Here is a 15,364-nt window from a genome sequence, read left to right as displayed (position 1 = left end):
TCACCTTTAAACACAGTGGGCCAGATAACTGTGGCGGCCACGGTATGAACGGTGCCGGTAAGGCACAGGCACCGTTCATACCAGGCCGCCACATTACGAGTTCTGCTCGCGGGTCCCTGACAGCTCACCAGGTCTTACCTGGCGAGCTGTGCGGCACCCGCAAGCAGAACTCATGATTGCACTGGCACCGTTCGCAATTGTGCCGGTGCAACCATGCTCCCCATCCCCATTGGGAGCCCGGCATTACAGACTCCTGCGAATGGGCAATTATCGGTCCACTCATCTCGTAATGGGACAGTTATTGCCCAAACGCGGGAGGCGGTGCCAGAGGCGAGCATGGCGGTAGCCGTGCCTGCCATAGAGGTACAGCTACCGCCATGCTCGTAATGAGGCCCAGTATCTTCACTTGTAGGCTGTCCCCACTATTTTAGTGGGAGATGCTGCTCCCTCACTCTACACACTTTCAGACAACGCACTCTACTTTTGGGCATCATTCAACATCAAAATACATTTCCGATAGAAAGCGGAGCCCAATATCCCCCCCCCTTGCCCATTTCCAACATTTTGTTTGGATGTCCTTAAAATCGATCCGCCCCACTCTTTCCCAACATAAAAATATAAAGGGCTGCGCCACAGGCTGGGGGTCTCTGTAGTTCATTTTAAAAGCATGATTTTGGAAACTTTACAAAAATGTTTTGCAAACGTATTCTTTTAAAAAACTGTACAAATCATCATCCTGGACCCACCTGTTAAATTTGTAGCACAGCCGTCCTGAATCGATGCGCCCTAGCCCACCTACGTGCGAGTAATAATACATCATACTGCAGTTAATGATCAATATCACTTTTACAATGAGGCCAGTGTGGACCGCATGTCTGAATTTTCTTCTGGATCGGATTGCTTTTGTTGGCTTCATTGAATAATAACGTAATGTAAACAAACCTTGCGGTCCCCTCCCCAATAAAAGGAAAAACAGGCAGGTGTAGACAGATACCACAATCAGCCAAATTAACGCATGAATGGACAATTTCTTTTCAAGATTAGTTGATGAAGGAGTCCGTGAGAACAAAGAAATTGATCATTTTACGCTGGTCCGATTTCAAAGCACGACTGGTAAAATCATACTTCTCTTAAACGGGGGTCTTCATTTTCCTGGTGGCTTGAAAGTCACAGGAGCAACGGGACTTGGAAGCAAGTCAAAAAGTTCATAGTTTTCAAGATCACAAAATGAACTTTATGGAAAGTCCGATTTTTTCACACCAACGAGAAAACGTTTTTTCTGCAGCATTGGTTGCTAAACTTAATGGAAATTTGAACAGTCTCCAAGTGCTGCCATTTCCGGTTCATGACACAGGAAGATTCCACACGCACATTATTGTTTGTCTTGCTGTAACATGTCCTCTTTACAATCGTCCTCCATGTTCTCTGGGATTTCCAAAAGCAAAGGTATAGCCACGATTGGTAATACAGTGATGTCACCATGGTAAAGAATGCCCCTAAAAACATTAAAAAAAAAGACACTTATTCTACGTGCTGATACTCTGTTCAAATTCCGTAGAGAACATTATTAAAGTCAGTTGATTTATTACAGGCATTGGAGTCTATAATTGTATTATGACAGGCATTGGAGTGTATAATTGTAAAGTTTAAAAAAGAAATCATACATCAAAAGAAAGGACGGACCAATTGAACCTAGTCCTATAGAAAAAGGCACCCTTGGAATTTTCACATGAATTGTCAGTACATTCACTCCACAGCTCACAGTGGTGTATTATATTTATTTTCTACAGAGCATCACGTACATTTTAATTTGCTTATCACGGTGACCCACCCTTGTTCGCATTGGCCATCTTGTGGTAGCAAAGTCAGACAAGTAGACATGGAATGCTCTGGTAACGCAAACCATAGCATACACCCTTCACAGTAATGCCTCTGGCCACCGTGGCAAAAGATACTCTCAACACATTTGAACAATCACAAGTCGCTATGGAAGTGCTGAAGATGTACTTACTTGCAATACATATCAATACAGCCATTCTCAATTTTCCTTTAACATTCCTGTGTTTCTTCAGTGTTTGGAACTAAACTTTACCAGATCACTCCATACATCCTGGTTAAACTACAACATACCTCATAATCCTCTACATCAGTTAGAGGAAGTGTTTAACATTACTTATGTTACCGATGCAGCATGCATTTTTTGGAGGAATGCATGTAAACATCAATATATTTATTTCCATCAATTTCCACAATTAAAATAATGCTCTACTGTAGCTTTACATGGTATGTTTATCTGTTTTGTAGATCAGAGATTCACCAATGTTTATTAACCTGTGTAGTGTGAAATCATTCTGTGTGGTGCATTTTCTGTACCTAGCCTCTGCAATTGGTCTTATTACCATTGTTGCATCATTTATAATACCTTCAACAATAATAACTTTTGCAAATACTTGTTTGAAGTATACTTTTTAGCCAATACAGGTTTTGGCTATACTTTTTCGAACAGGTCTCTTTTGTCAGCGGTCATAACTATTACTTTTTTTTAAATCTACTAAATATTTTTCAAATTTACAACGGGTGGTCTTCAAGCCTTCATGTTTGAAGGGGAGTACACCAATACTGAAACGCAAGCAAGATATAGTCTGCTACTACCAGAGCCGGGCAGGAAAGAGACACTACCCTGAACCAAGTAGACTGGACAAGGCTTCCACTTGGTGCGAATGCCACTGTCGTGAACCGATGGCCCCCATATCCTGAAAACACAAGTCAGGAGAATTCAACGTGTGGAACCAGTCTATCCAAAGAAACTCCACCCCAACAGTGCAGTATATTGCAAAGGGATGTTCAGCAACATGTCTTACCCACTCAGTTCTGCATATGGTGATGGCATGATGCATGAACTTCGGGGCACTGCTTGTCCACGTGTAACCACTAATGAGTATATAACATTCCATTATTAAAAATATGTTTCAAACATTACTGTACTTTTACCAGCCTGTCTGGATACATTGTTTTCCATGGGATGGCACTAGTACTTGGCATCCATCCATCCTCACCTGTGATATGAATATATCTGGCATTAGCATGTTTACTTGTCAATGTCTATTATTTTTTTAATTCTTTTGTGGGCATCCCTGATACTTTAATTGTGAGATTAAAATGTGTCGAGTATTCAGTAAAATAGTGGTACACGCTTGCCAATGTCAAATCATTACTTTTGGAAGCAAATGTTTCGTTAGCGCAGAACGTTGATTTTTTTTCTCGCAAATTCCCTCATGTAATGTTGATTTACAGTCAATGTGGGCTAAATCTGGAATGGCCAAAAGTGGTGGCTCACCAATTAAGACACCCTTTAACCAAAAATAAAACAGAAAAAAAACATTAAATGTTGGCTGTGCACTTCCTTTATTGTCATGTTTCCCAGATGATGCCCACAATAGCCTAATCTCACTTTAAGGTTTGCAATCCGGCTGTAAATAGGTGGCGGGGTGCGAGGGTTTGCAAGGGATGTTTTGCATTAATAACAAAAATGTCTCATAGAAAATAATTATCTACAAGCATCTTCCATTTCAAATCTCGTTATTAATCTATTGAAGGCATTTGTGAAGTTGAACACTACAGCCTTTCTTGGTCTACTCAACCAGTCGTTAATGCTGCACTGGGCAATTAGATACCCGAGAAAATAGCTATTCCCTGCAATGGACGAAGCATGGTGACAAAAGCAGGCATCATTGAACAACGCACAGGTAGGCAAAATGCTTTGGTTGGCAAGTGATGGGACAGCCTTGAATTTAGCGCAAGGTATTACACTTATCATTTGCAGGACTTGTACACCAAGCGTTAAGCTCTGTGATGATCCATGTTATTGCATTTACTTCACAGTTGCGATGGAGAAACATGATTTCGTAAAATAAACTGAGCTTCTTCAATCCACACATTTAGAAGTCGAAATGGTAGCCACTAGCAGACACGCGAGTATAGCCAAAGTAACAGGAGTGAGGCTCTCACTGATTAGGCACCCTTTCGACACTTGGACAAAGGCCAAGTCAGTGGCCAAGAAAATAAATCCGGCATGGGGAAAAAAAGATGTGAAGAACTACTGAATTGGTCACAGTCAATAAGTATTCATCACTAGTGGAGTTATCGCAATCAATCAGAAGGCATAATAGTTGAAAAGTGTCAATCACTTCTGCACCATACTGACAACAAACTTGCATGCCAAGCAAACATGCACTGTCATGCTTGCACGCCCATGAATGAGCGAGGTGGAAGAAATGGCTGGAGCCTGGATTGCTGCCTTCCACCCTCTTGAAGATTGTATGCAACAAGGGGGTCGGCGGGGGAGATTTTTCATAACATGCGTCTCAAATACCAACCCAAAAGATTGCATTCCAGCACAAACGGCATGAAGGTAAGGACACACTTGGAAGTGCTGGCAAACAATGAAAACAGATGGGCAACCGGCAATAACTGGTGGTGGTATAATCAGAAAGGAAAGTAGCGAATAACTACAGCAAGGATTGGCCTACACCACAAGGAAAAGTGGTTATCCAAGGCAATTTTCGAAACAATGCAATTTGAGTCCATCTGGTATGGATGGCCATGACATGGAGAGTCATGAGTTTTAAACTGGATTTGAAACAAATGGCAACTATTGCCCAAAAATATTGTACAGAAAGAACGCCCTCCAAGGTCTTCCATTGTCACCATACTTTGTAGCCGATTTCAATGAACATGTCATGTTCTTCATTACATTTAGAATGTGTTGCCTCCATTAAAGGACGATTTCATTAGCTAGTCCTGTAATGCCTACTGTGTTTGCTATAAAAAAATAAAAGGGATTGGTGTGGTCTTTTTACATTTCATTGGCTAATAGTGTATATACTGTAATGCTCTTTCTATGCATAATAATGAGTTAACGCAGATATGTTGGTGGTTGCTCTGTGGGTGAACTTCACTACTTTCTGAGGTGATGAGTGTTCATGTGCAAGACTATGGTTTGGTGTTCTGCTTTTCTCCAAATAGAGGGTCAGAAACATAAACAGTACTTACTTTTGGATACTACACTTAAATCCTTGCATGAGTGAAAAAGTGTCAAGTACATTGGGAGGGAGCACCTGAAGCCTGCCTGTTTGAAACGGTGTGTGGCACACATTATTTTACAAAAAGATACACGCCATGATTGCTTACGCGGCCGTGCATTTAGCCATCAGATCTAATACACAGCATGGCTATTTTGACAAGTACATTTCAATCTGAAAATTTAGCCTGCATTGTTTTCTGTGTTCACATTACCAATGCCAGATCTCTAGGCCATTCACGTTGTTAACGAGAGAACCAGAACCACATACATGAAGACAGGTTCATAAAAACAACGATATGCTACTACAATGTACGCGACGCATCCCTGATGTGGTATTTGATTGCTTTCTTATTTTTTAGGCACAAAGAAATTTTCATTTTAGTTCTAGTTTTTGATTTGCCCTGGTAAAGGTCAGGGCATGGTCAAAGCAAGCAGATCCTTGTTTATGGGCACACATACCAATTCTAAAGATGGCAACCCATTGAATTCGTGGAGAATGTATGTGTTTTACCTAAACAGACAAAATATTGGTGTGACCAATATTTCAGCACACATTTATGGAAGAGGAAAAGCTTGGATGACAAAACGTGGTCCATGTTTTGTGTAATCATTCACCGACACAGTGCAATATATGGTCTCTTTGAAAAAGATTTCCAGGCACACATATGGCTCATGGTGCACTGCTGCCTGCAACATACAACACACATTTTAGAATGTATAACATAACTACATTGAAGCTCCAGAGCTCCGTTTACTCAATTGCGATGTTGTGTAAAATGTTATTCGCTGCCAATAAAAAGCATGAAACTTTAATATGCATTGTGATGAGGTAGGCAATTTCGAGACTGGAAGACCCATATGCAGGTTTTGCCAGTGGCTTTAATACTGACAATCTTCAACAATCCAATTCCAAGCCTTCCTCATCACAGTTAAACGTCACTCCATCCCAAGACCCATTAAGGCTTTTAGCCGCTTGATCATAAAATAGGAATTTCCAGTTTTTATGACATACCCCTCCACAAAAGCAGAGCATAAAAGTATCAAAAAAGGAAAGAGCTACTCTTTTTTTAAAGGCATTGTGAAGCAGTGGTCTTCTGGGCGGGGACTCGCTGCATATAGAAAAAGCACTCTGATGAGTGTTAGGGTAGATTTGTATTTATATGCCAAATCACCTTCACATCCGAGACCACACCAGCACTTTTTGCTGCACTTGGGGATTCTTTTTCAATGTTCCTGAGCGAGTGGGAATCTTTTTTCCCCACTGATCTTTCTTTTACTCTTTTTATGGGTGTAATGTCTCTCCATAGTTTATTCTTGAATCTATCCGTTCCTGTAACCATTTGGGCATCTACATTTTATTATTGCAGCTCACAGCACCTTCTGTGTAGTGTTGTTGGGTTGCACCTTGGGCTTCCCTTTTTATTTTCTCTAGACTTACCTTGCAGAACACATTCTCAAGGCTAGAGAGGGATTTGTGTCCCCTCCTTTACATTTTATATTGTGAGACCAGCACACCCCACATTATGTGGAGTGCTGTGGAGACATATGGTATCCCCTTTCTCACTGCTCCTGTAACATTTCTGTTACAGTGACAAGCTCACTATTATGGCTGGTGGCAGTGGACATTCTTTTCTGATTTGTACTTGCAGTAATGCACAGAAGGGTTACATTCTTCTAGAATGGTGGCTTGTTCCTTTCTTCTCCATTTGTTGTGCTTGTCCTTTCTCATTCCTCCTTCTGCTGCCCCAGGTGGGGGAGTTCCTGGCCGTTCTTTCGTCTTCATCGGGAACCCTTTGTGTAGCCCGCAGAGGCTCCACAGGGTATGTGAAGGCAGGAAGAGCGGGAGGAGTGCAAAACTCTGCTCACCTTTGTCTTCTGGTGTGCCTTGAAAATCCAGTACCCAATGGGGGGGGTGGGAGGTGTTGGCTCTCCTGATTGGACAGCCAACCGCCCCATTCTGTAAACTGCAGAGATTCAGAGGTTGTTTGTGAATTTTTATATCTGACCTAGATCTTGGAGCTGAAGACAGGTCGACCACTGGAACAAAACAGGGGGGGGGGGGGGGGGGATCTTGTACCACAATTCCCTGTTGTAGCGGGCCACAATCGGTAGGGCGTTGGCCACCTTAATTGTCGTCGCCGCTGAGATGACTCTGATGAAGCTGATAAACCCCCCCCCCCCCGCTTTCTTCTTGCCCGCCGCTGAGACGACCGAATCTGGGTCGGCTGCGCCCTAAAGGCACAACAGGGCGGCGTCGGGGACCCGGTACTTCTTCTCGTACCGGTCCCTCTTGGCAGGTGTCATGGACGGGTACTTGAGGAGGGCAAGCCCCTCGTCCCAGATGTCATCCAGCAATGGCACCACGGCGACCGTCTTCCTTCTGGCCTTGCACCGTTGGTAGAGGAAGCCTTCCTTCTTCTCCTCAGGGCAGAGTTGAAAAAGCTTGGATGCCCTGGCAATCATGGCGTGGAAGGAGCCAATCTCGTCGGGCAGGGACACCCGAGGAATCGGAGACAGGAGGCCAGTCCCGTCATCACCGCCGCCGTCACCCGTCCCCATGGTGGCCGTGTCTGGTCCCATGTCGTCCCTCGGGATCGGGGAAGGTGACAAAGGCTGAGAAGGCCATGTGGGCTGAAGGGGCACTGAATGAATTCTCCTCCTCTTGTTTGGAGGGCTTCCTGACGGACCCAGTACAGCTGGGTCGTCCGTCAGGAGTAGGGGCAGTCTCGTCCTTATCTCCTTGGATAAGGCCTGGATTGCCGTCAAAGTGGCCGCCGAGTTGTCCTGAGGCTCGGGTTGCGACGGGAGCGACAGTTGTTCCTCCATGGGAACCTCGTCGTTGCCACCCTCGCTCTCGTCGTCCCCCTCTTCCAAATTCTCGGCCAGTTCCTCCTCTGAGGTTGTGTCCGTGTCAGTCACCCCCCCCCTCCGTTTTCCCACTGGGGGTCTTCACGGGGGACCTTGATGGGCTTAAAAGAGGATTCCCTCCGCGGAGGCAGGGAAACTCTAGGCCCTGAGGTCACCTCCACTGGGGTAGCCTCCACAGGCTTCGCCAGGGCCGCAGCGACTCCCTCGATAGAGGCCTTAGCCGGGTGGATCAAGGCCTTTGCCCCCTTGGGTGTGCTTGAGGCCTTCACCTTAAGGGAGGGTCACCTCCTCGTTCCCCCTCGGTCGGTTCCTCTGAGATCGACCGGGCCTCTCAAGAAGCTTAGCTGGGTTCTCGGATTTCCTCTTCCCCGAGCCATCGCGGTTGATGGCTTCGGTGAAGGTGCGCCCTGCCTGGCACCCGAGGAGACCAACCGTTTGGCGCTCCTGGTGCCTGCGGACTCACAGTGCTTTGCCTTCTGTTGGGCCCCTGTCGTCAAGGCGCTCTCACAGGATTTAGAAGACCGCTCAGACGACGACTTCTTCTTCTCACCTGCTGGGCTCTTGCCTTCCAGCCAGTTGGAGAGACGGGTCCGGCGATCCCTCATCGTCCGATCCGTCATGTTAAAGCAAAACGCACAGTCCTTCTCCACGTGCGTTTTGTCCTTGTGGAGGCAGTAAAGGCATTTCAAATGCTTGTCCTCGAACACATTTTGTAGGTTGCATCCAGGGCAGATCCTGAACAGTTTGCCAGGAGTCGAGCTTCCCTTCTCCTGGGCCATGTTCTTCTCGTCCATGAGGTAGGCCTCAGAAACGTCTGGAATCCTGAGTCGAGCTTCCCTTCTCCTGGGCCATGTTCTTCTCGTCCATGAGGTAGGCCTCAGAAACGTCTGGAATCCTGCAAGAAGCGTAACTCGATGAAAACTTCATCCTTGAGGGGCGTAGATAAATCCAAAACGGGTCCCCGTTGATCAGAAGTAGAAACGGTGGAGCTTGAGGCTCGATTAAACCGAAAAAAGAGAGCTATAGCACGAGGACTCCCAACACTTGAACATGCGATAAAAATCTGAGGATGGCTGCCAGGGGTGGGGTTTAGGGAGAGGGCAGTCATTGGCTGGGGGCAGTATGACCCAGAGACCAGTGATTGGTTACTACTAAGAAAGACATATCAGAAACGAAACTGATACTAATTTTTTCTTTACCAAGGATTCCCAGCCTGACGACGGGGAATATTCACGAGCATGTGAATCCATGCCAGACCCCATGCTGGAGAACTATAGTATTCCTGAAACAGAATAACTAAGATAGCTTATTACCAATAGGGTCTGCTTACCCTGAATTAAATACTGTCTGATGTGGTTTTGCTCACCTTCAACTGCATACTACTATTCTAAATAAGTTTTATACTTTGGTTTGCATACCATAAGTATACTGTTGGTTTTTATAATTGTGTTTATGAATGATGATAGTACTTACATTTCTAAGGGATTCTCTTTGCCCGTGTATATATGAAATAAACCATTATTTTCCTCCATCTTAGATTTTTCTCCCCGATTTATACAGTTTAATCAATACCCTTGAACTGTGAGCATTTGCGTCTGTCTTTACTGTTTCCACCAGGCGTTCCTTATAGTGCCCACTTCCCGATATTCTGGGACAGTCTGGATAGCCCCAGATAGTGAGTGCCCACCCCTGTTTGTCCAGGTAATGCATGGCTGTGGTACCGTCACTGAGGAGTAGAACAGTTTTCCCCTGGAAGGTGTTCAGGGCCATGAACACTGCTAGCAGTTCCAATAGGTTGATGTGATTGGACGCTACAGATGGGGTGCGCTACTGATGGGGCGCGCAGTCTGTTGAAGGAGGTGAGCCCCCGACAGAGATTAGTCTGTAGTGATAGTGGCGTCTACTGCGGGGGTGGTGAAGGTTTTCCCCTGCACAAGGTTTTCCCTTGGCCACCACTGCAGATACTGAATGTAGGCTGTCGTGACATCCACTAGATCGTCCCACTGGCCTGACACCATTGGCTCGAGAGCCACTCTTGTATGGGGCGCGTGCGCAGAAAAGCCTGAGGCACTAGGAAGACACAGGAAGCCATCACCCTTAGCAGCTGCATGGCCTTGTGAATGGTTACCCGGTGATTGGCTACATAGTGAGGGATCTGCAACATTGGAGGTGAAGACAAGCCAGTTTTCTGTCTGAATTAGGGCCCCAGAAACTGTTTGACTTGGCTGGGTGCCAGGCTGGGTTTCTTCTCCTTGATAGAGAATCCTAGGTTGAAGATGAGAGCCACTGTCGTCAGGCATGTTCGATACGAACCCCCTGTTATGAGCCAGTCGTCGAGGTAAGGATATACGGGATGGACTGCATGCACAGGTGGGCCGCTGATACCACCAGTACCTTTGTAAATACCCTTGGGGCTGAGGCAATGCTGAAGGGGAGAACATTGAACTGACAGTGGATGTCCTCTATCATGAACCGGCAGTACTTTGTGCGCTGGCAACATTGAAATATGAAAGCATGCATCTTTCATGTCCAATGTGGTCGTGTAAACCCCCTTTCTCAGCAGCTGGATTACTTCCTGAAGAGTTGTCATCCTGAACTTTTGAGGTTTGACATATTTGTTTGCAGGATGCAGGTCTAAAATAGGGCGCATGGTGAGATCCTTTTAGGGTACAAGGAAGTACATTAAATAAATACCCTTGTTTACCTGGAGAAGGGAGACGACTCCGATAGCGCCCCTTTCCAGCAAGACCTGAACTTCTTCCAACAGGAGTGGCAGGTATTCGGGCGACAGATGTCTGCTTCTCGGTGGATGGTAGCGGGGTGGCCTGAGGAACTCGCTACAGTAACCGTGGGTGATGATATTCAGTGCCTACTGATCTGATGTGATCCCTACCCATGTATGGACAAATGATGTAAAGTGTCCCCCGACCGAGGAAGCATGAGAGGGGACCCCCTACCGATGAGTCACTTGGAGGTGGAGGCCGGGGAGCCTCTGGAAGCAGAGTTTCTACTTCTGCCATTACCCTGACGGAAGCCTCTCTGTTGGGACTGAAGTTACTGGAGGAACCCTGTCCGGAACACTAGTTGTAACCCCCCCACCCCCTCCCTGACACCCACCCCTGAGTCATAATGAACATTGGGAGAACAGGTGAAGAACTGCCAGCGAAAGGACTGGTGGGTGTTGGGGCCGCGGCGCTGGGTGAAGTGCTTAGCCGAAATCTGGCTGAGTGACTTTAGCATCTCATGCTCTCTTTTTTTGCTGTTTCCGGCTTGTTAATTAAAGAAGTCGGAGTCTCAGGTTTGAAACCTGAGTTTTTTAACCAGGCATGTCGCTTGAGTAGTGTCCCTTGCAAAAGGGTGCCCCCCCCCCCGGTTTCGGCAGAGTGCAGAGTGTTCTTCAGTATATTCTGGGTAATTGCCTTCTGCCACGACCACCAACAGGCGTGATCGGGTAGGCTCTGGGACCTCCTGAAGGCTGTCTAGGACTAGGCACAACGGGACATCACAATAGCTCGCAAGGAGCGTGGTGTTGGCAATCCTGGTGGACTATGCCACCGAAGTGGTGACATGCTTTCCAAGGGTGTAAGGTTTTTTACAATCCTTGTCCTGAGGGGATTCTGCTGAAGCTAGCGGTACCCCTACCTACTTGCGAGTAGTGGTTACAACCGGGGAGTCCAGTGTAGCGTGGTCTCTTCTGTGAATATGCCATGTATTTTGCCTCTGGGCCACATGTAACTGGTTCCTTTCAACGCCCTGATGCCTAAAAGGTTTGTGTTCACTATGCAAATGAAATAATTAAGAGGGGGTACGAGGGTGCCGAGTGAAACATCTTTTCCATCCAGGGGTTAACCGCACCTGTAAAAGGGACAGAGAGCAGCGAAGGGGCCAGGCACTTTGTTTGAATTCAACAGAGGGATGGCTTGGCTGACGGGTGCTTTCACCGTCAGAATTTGCTCCACAGAGTCGGAGTCAGGGTGGCTTAACGTGTAACAGTCTTAAAATAGTCAGCCGCCTTCTTTAGAAGGGAGTTAAACAACATTTGGTCGTCACTGTGTGCCGAGTAGTAGACTCCTCCAGAAAGGGGACGTCTGGGTCAGTGTCATGTGGTAGAGTGTGCCACTTTCCCTAGCCGTCCACCGGGTTCCAATATGGGTCCTAGTCGGTGGGGTCCTGGTCAACACCTTCATAGAAAACATCCTGGCCCCGATCATTAGGGTAATTCCCAAAGACTTCAAAAAGGGGTTCCTGGTGGGGTTCACCTAAAGAGGGAAGCTAAACATTGAGGGAAAGGAGCTTCTGGGACTTCGAGGGGATGGGGCATGTGTCTACATCCCTATGTCTTTCCACAATACTGTCATATTGACCTGAGAAGTTGATAAACTCAGCCATCTAGCCCTCACATTTCTCCCTGGTCCATTCAAAAGGTAGCTAAAGGGTCATGAGGAGGAAAAGGCTGCACAGAAGGTGGTGAATCCTTATGTAGAGCTCTATAAAGAGGCTGGGAGGCCGGAGAATACTCTCTTGGGGAAGAGGAAGCTCTCCTGGGGTATAGGGCGGTCCAATCGGTGTCCAAAAGTTTCTCGCAAAGTTTTGGGAGTGTTATCACCGGCCGAAGGTGTTTCACCCGTCTGTTGGTGCTGCTGTGGTCAACAGCGCCACTGAGTCTTTCAGCGCCCCTGCTCCTTTCCACGGTAATGCGTCAGGAGTGCAATGTTTAGAGGGACTGCCCACTTCAGAAGGAGTTGAGGTCCATGCGCAAGCTGTGGCGGCCATTGCATAGAGGGTGCTGAACCGTGAGGTTCGGAAGGCTCCATCAATCTTTCGACAGGCCTGCGAACGTTGAGGCCTCTCTTCGGTGATCTCACCGAAGGAGGCTTGAGTTTAGAAGCACGTAGTGTGTGGGTGCCCTTGTCGCCGGGGTGTGCTTTCCCCGTGGCACTGCCAGAGGCATGCTTGTCGGGGCCGGGTACGGACATGTGGGAGCGTGAGGGCTCCATAGAAAGGTCAACTGCCTCCAAAACGGAGCCGTCGCTGCCGACGGATTCCTCGTCCGTAGCGACTTTGACGGTGGGGGGAGAGGTTTTTGGCCTACATAGCGTATGACGCCCACCACTTAGTTTGCCTGTCTTTCAGAGTCTTAGGCCGAAAGAGTTTACAGGCCTTACACGAGCACTCGTTGAGGTCACGAGGAAGATACCTATTGCACTGATGAGGGGTGTCCTTCCAGGGAAAATTTGCTGTTACACGGCAGGCACAATTTAAAGGGTGTCCTTTCCATAGAGGAGGGTGGTGGCAGCCAGACCAAGAGAAAAGGAGGAGAGGTAAAAGAAAGGCACTCTCAGAGAGAAGATGAAATAGAGCCCCAATCTCCCTACTGTGAAGGCCCGGCTGGAGGGCCGAGGCCACGTGGTCAACAGTCGCCAAGCAGTCGTGTGATGGAAATGCCGGTAGGAGGGATTATGTTACAATCACACCCATGTCGACGTCCCTTTCGATCTTCAAAAAAAGATGCAAAACTCAGAGATTGCCACAAGATGTCAGACTAAATGCACAGCTTGTGATTCTAAGCACATCCACAAGCATCAGAAATATCTTTACCAATTTTCTTAACTAATACTCCTAAAATGTGGATAGAGTTGGGGGGCTTTAAAATCTATTTGGTAAGGATGAGGGAATTCATAATCTCTTCCCATCTCTGTGACCTTTGGAAATGCCAATAGAGGATCACAAGCATCCAAACGTACCATTTCAAGATGGGCGGATTCCTACATACTGGAGTGCTATTCAATCCAGGGACTTCCTCAACTGAAAGACCTTCCTGCACATCTGATCAGAGTGAAAGCGGCTTTGGTCGCCTTTCAAAAAGGTACGTTCCGTGGAATGTGATTGTCAAAGCAGCAACCTGGGATTCCCCTACAGCTTTTTGTAAGGCACCACTTTCTTGACATGAGCTGGAGGGTGGATGCTCTCTTCGGGCAAACTGTCCTCAAGGACCTGTTCAGTTAAGCGTGGAATAATAACCATACACCCCAAAATTAAGGAGTGCTTGGGAAATCTCCTAAAAGTATGGAGGAAATGGAGGAAAGGGGATGTGATTCAGGAGTAACTGCTGTACTCCTATTCTTAAACCCACTTTCCTCCTTTTACACCTTCCACTTCAAACCTCAGTGGTTTGAAAAGGAAGGTTGAGGTCACGGGCGGGCACAGGAAGGAACGACCAACGTAATGCATGGGAAGGCCCAGTTTAGAAAAACATTTTTTTTAAAATTTAATAAAATTCTTCGGTGCTACAAAAAAGTGCTCGCGACTAGCCCCATAGGGCAATATGGCATCAGGTAATATTATCCCCACCAAAAATATTGCTGTATATATGGTCGCCGGGAAAGGCCATAGGCTATTTTTTTAGAGGGGATAATTTTTGGGTTTATTGGGAGCGGGGGTGTCCCCGGTCCCTTTAAAATAATGTGGGTTGCGGGGGTGTCCCCCGCAGGTTCCATGCCTTAATATTGCTGCAAAAATAGGGCAATATTTTTGTATGGCGATATTAACACATGGAACCGGCAATAGGTCCTAAAAGTATGAAGTAAAGGGGACTTTGGACTAGGAGTTCAGTAGTTACTATGGCGAGTACATTTTTCCTTTGAGCCCACTAGAATTGACCTACTCTAGTACTACTCATTCTCTATTCTTATCATAGGTGTAGTACATTTGGTGAAGTATGATGGAGGAGGGAGGGTCATGTTTCCATTTTGTACCATTGTATACATATTTCTTATGTGGGGTTATTCTCTATTATGTTCTATAACCACCTGTAAACTCATATTTTATGCCTTGGTTTGTATTGGCTCAAACTTTTCATTTATCTCAAAAGTTCAATATGCACACATCAAGACTGATGGATGCGAGATTAGAACTTCAGTTGTCGGACGGGTAGATAAACTATTTAATAAAAATTGTGCCCCTTCTTAGAATAACATTTTGAAAGAATCCCTTGGCAGCTTCTCTAAATGTCTTTCAATCAAACTATGATTTCCCCATTCTAAAAGTCCTGCTTGATAAGCTGGCGGTCTGCATCGCCAGAAATGGGCCAGTTAGCTCCACACAATAAGAACAAAAATGGCCCTGCAACAACAGCCTGGGCACGTTTTTCGCTTCCACTGGAATTACGTGGGCGAAGCTATGCACAAAGATTAAGAGTATTTACCAGGCCAAGAATGTAGTGCCCGCCTATCTGGCCAAGTAACTAGTGCAAGTGGAAAAGGATGCTAGTCTTGTGGTAATGCAAGCTGAAACGGGCATTAACACTACATTTGCCAAGGCTGTTGGCCCTTCGGGGAACTATGGGCTAACCCAAAAGCAGTCTTGTGTCAAGAAGCTATGCTGGATCCCTAATCTTGAGAGCACATCTATTTG

General features: G+C 46.4%; 1 protein-coding gene and 1 long non-coding RNA gene across 3 annotated transcripts in view; one reads left to right on the top strand and one right to left on the bottom strand.

Moving 5' to 3' along the window:
* Positions 1-207: 207 nt before the first annotated feature.
* LOC138467555 (uncharacterized) lies at positions 208-540 on the top strand. The gene is made up of 2 exons (XR_011268108.1): positions 208-339; positions 392-540. It is a non-coding gene; the product is annotated as an uncharacterized lncRNA (long non-coding RNA).
* Positions 541-715: 175 nt separating this feature from the next.
* The window catches only part of GINM1 (glycosylated integral membrane protein 1), a 161,250-nt gene continuing 146,601 nt past the window's right edge, over positions 716-15,364 (bottom strand). For both annotated transcript variants that reach the window (XM_069607670.1, XM_069607671.1), the window contains exon 8: positions 716-1,496. In XM_069607670.1, coding sequence (XP_069463771.1) covers positions 1,373-1,496 — 124 coding nt within the window. In that variant the 3' untranslated portion in view covers positions 716-1,372. The remainder of the gene's footprint in view (positions 1,497-15,364) is intronic.

This window comes from Ambystoma mexicanum, chromosome 4q, assembly GCF_040938575.1.
Source record: "Ambystoma mexicanum isolate Mex_15411 chromosome 4q, UKY_AmexF1_1, whole genome shotgun sequence".
Classification (NCBI taxonomy): Eukaryota; Metazoa; Chordata; class Amphibia; order Caudata; family Ambystomatidae; genus Ambystoma; species Ambystoma mexicanum.
Note: the sequence above shows the minus strand (reverse complement) of the source record. Positions and strands in the feature narration are given on the sequence as shown.